This window comes from Nicotiana tomentosiformis, chromosome 10 (assembly GCF_000390325.3).
Source record: "Nicotiana tomentosiformis chromosome 10, ASM39032v3, whole genome shotgun sequence".
Lineage (NCBI taxonomy): Eukaryota > Viridiplantae > Streptophyta > Magnoliopsida > Solanales > Solanaceae > Nicotiana > Nicotiana tomentosiformis.
The window spans coordinates 73455311-73458798 of record NC_090821.1 but is presented as its reverse complement, the minus strand read 5'-3'; the positions used below and the strand labels follow the sequence as shown (position 1 = coordinate 73458798).

Here is a 3488-nt window from a genome sequence, read left to right as displayed (position 1 = left end):
GCTGGTAATATTTCAGCTTTACAAAGTCCAAAAAAATCTCTAAATAGATAACATCCTTTAGTTGTCGATGTCATTTGCTTGGCAAAGCAACCAAAATAGTACACTAACATCCTATCAAGAAAATATTGGCCCAGCAACCCATGAGACTTATCATCAATACTTTACTGGCAAAGTAATTGGATTTTCACATCAGTAAACACAAAGCTACTTGCACTATATGAAGACAATAATGGTGTTCAAGATATTAATTCACACTTCCACTAGTCAGTAAGCAGTTCACTGTATAAAAAGCACATTACACGAGGATTTACATAAGCTGTTAGAGCAAATGATAGAACAATATGACTAGGAGTTGTAACTTTCAAATCACAACTCAAGAAACTGTCAATTGAGCAAATGGCAAGAGAGCAATTAACATACAATGTCAATGTCACAAACAACATGCTAAATCATAATCAAATTAGGTAAAAGAGCCAAATATCATAAAGTTCATATCAATATCTCATTACTAATATCATACTAATTCAAAACAAGACAATAGATAAACAGTCTGAGACTAAACAAACATTGAGATTAAATAGACCTTTGGACTGCTCTAGTAGCAAGGGAAAAACCCAAAGGAACAACCATCTCAATTTCCTTCTAGCACAAGATGCAGATACCTCAAGACTCAAAATCTCTCTTAAACAGAAAGTAAACATTACTCAACTCACTTGAAAGCAATAAAACCACGGTCTCAAGAACCTAACTTAACGATTCTTGAGACATAAAAACTCTCTTACTAATATAAAATAACTAATACTAATAAATATAAAATAAAACTTCTATTAGCTGCAAAACTTATGGGCATAATGCAATATTGAGGGGTGTTGTTGTTCCATTCATCAAAGGAGCTGCAGTTACTTCGTCCATCCAAGCACAAGATTCATTATATCCATCAAAATCAAAGTCGAAATCGAAATCAGGCAAACCAGTAGGCAATTGCTCATCACCTTCAAGTCCATATATAGGCAAATCCTCGAAATCATTCACCACAAAATCATCAAGATTCTGACCAAAATCATCACTACCCGCAAAGAACAAATCCATCTCCACATCAAACTCAATTCCTGCACCAATCTCAGCCAATGATAAACTATCCTCCATCAACCCCAGCTCATCCTTCGCCTTTTCATCGGGACGTTTGTCATTGACTTCAGAGGTGGAAGTCAACGAGTCCATTTCAAGAACTGATGCTGGAAATGTGTGTGAAGTGTGAGACACCAAACTCTCAGCTGAATTCTCCTCATTGTTTGAACTCTTTTCAGACACATTACTACTAGAGTTATTATTGTTCTTAGCCATTGAGTCGAATTCGAGGCGTTTCGTTTCGTAAGCTAAAGAAGCTTCTTCAGCAGTATTATAAGTACCAAGCCAAACCCTTCTACCTTTAAAAGGGTCACGAATTTCAGCAGCCCATTTTCCCCATTTCCTTTGACGTACACCTCTGTATTTCCCTGGACTTAACCTCTGTTGATTCGAGCTCGGGGTTTTAGCTAAAACCCTTTTCTTTTTCGGGTTTTTTTCACCATTATTGCTATCTTGGCAAGAACTTTCAGTGGTTTCAACAGGAATTTTGACTTTGGATTTTTTGGGGCTAATGTTACCAATAGGCAAAGTAATTTCCCTAACAAAACGCTTGACCTTAGGCTTGATATCATTGACTCGTTCATCATCAGACGAATCAGTTGCATCCGGATCGTTACAAACGATCCGAATTTTTCTCATGGGTTGACCCGTTTCGACTCTGTTTTTCGATTTTTGAGGTTGTTTCTGAGGCTCAAACATTTTCAAAACCCCTCAAAATACGCCCAGAAAATTGGTTTTGCTTTTATCAGTAAAAAGAAACAAAAATGAAGGGATTAAAAGGTCAAAACTGCAAAAATAAACAGGAAAATTCTCTGGGGTATCAAGTAAGAGGTTGTCTCAAGAGCAAAATAGGATGTAAAAATCTGTTTATATGAAATCCACCAAAACACACAACACCAGAACAAGTCCTGTAAAAAATCAACAAAAACCCATATCAGATCAGCAAAATAAAAAACAAAAAATCCAAAAAAAACAAAACAAGAATGGATCATAAAAGTCGTTAGTCTAAAACCACTAGGGTTTAAGGATAAGAATATTTTACCTTTTGGGCCTCAAACGCATCGAAATAATTGGAGAAAACAGTGAAATCTTCTGCTGAGGAAAACAGCAGAGGATTTGTTGCATACACAGAACAAAAATCACTGAAAATCTTGCCGACATAAAATCAATCTCCACTTCCTCTACAGAAACAACCTTTATTTCTTCCTTCAGTTCTTCAACCCCAGAAATTAAAAGCCAGCCAAAAAAGGAAGAAAAAAAATATGATCAGTTACTCCTATTTATAGATAAATAAGAATAAATCTCTCTATACCAAAAACCAAAGTAAAAAGATTAGGAATCTATGGCTAAAAAATTTCCCCACCCTCAGTCCCTCAGTATCTGACAAAAGGCAAATTTCGTTACCCTTCTTTGCCTTTTGTACTATACTATCACTACAATACTATATACTATATGGTGTGTTTTTTAGTGTGTGTGTGTGAAATTACTAGGGCTATTTGTGTGTGTGTGTGTATAGAGAAAAAACCAAAAGTGACCAAGACTTTACCAAGTCTGAAAAATTCGCAAATCTCAATACAAAAACCAATTTAAAAAGAACAATTTTTAACATTAAACAATTAGAAATAGTTTGAATATGTGTGTACGTACCTGTTTTTTCTGGTCTTTCACGTCCTTTTCTTCTCTGCTTTTTTTACTCTCCTACACTGTTGTAATTGTTTTTCTCTCTCACTTTTTCCCAAGTGGTCAAAATTTGCATTAAAGGGAGAGGGGTTTAAGTAATTGTAGTGGGTGAAAAAAGACAGAAAAGAAGTGTGTATAAAATGTGTGTTGGTAAAAAATTTAATGACTGTGTTTTTGTATGTATATATGGTGATGTTAATGTATTATGAGCTGGCATGTCATACATGTCATGATATGCATGAAAATAGACAATTAGCTGACTGTTTCTACCACGCGCGTGCAGATAGCGTGTGATTCATTCTCCAATCTAGGTGGCTAAATGTGTAAAAATAACACTAGATAGTTATTCCAAAGGACTGATACTTAGTAATTAATCAATATGTCTTGAATTTTATTTTACAGTTTATCTTTTCAGGACACAAACGTCCTCAATTATCCTAAAATTAAAATTTTTAGTCTAAACTTTCAAAATAAAATGACTGAGTACTAATTAATCTTTAAATAACTGCCGTAAAAATGATTGTTTGTATACTTCCCGCTATATATAGGTGCGTGTGTTTCACGTAGGGAGATGGAGCGTGGATAAAGAGTGATGGCGTTACAGTTTATGTAGTGGGGTAGGAGAGTAATGCTGCGAATCCGGGGCGAGGCCGTTTCAGATTATTAAGAGGAGTACAGCT

The 3488-nt window shown here is 35.2% G+C and overlaps 1 protein-coding gene across 1 annotated transcript; it reads right to left on the bottom strand.

The window, feature by feature from the left end:
* Positions 1-478: 478 nt before the first annotated feature.
* LOC104115674 (ethylene-responsive transcription factor ERF119-like) lies at positions 479-2910 on the bottom strand. Its single transcript, XM_009626349.4, has 3 exons — positions 2776-2910; positions 2171-2342; positions 479-2036 (listed from the first exon to the last, which is right to left on the bottom strand). Exon 3 carries the CDS (start codon positions 1825-1827, stop codon positions 841-843), a length of 987 nt encoding a protein of 328 aa, XP_009624644.1. The 5' UTR covers positions 1828-2036; positions 2171-2342; positions 2776-2910; the 3' UTR covers positions 479-840.
* Between the last annotated feature and the right edge of the window lie 578 nt (positions 2911-3488).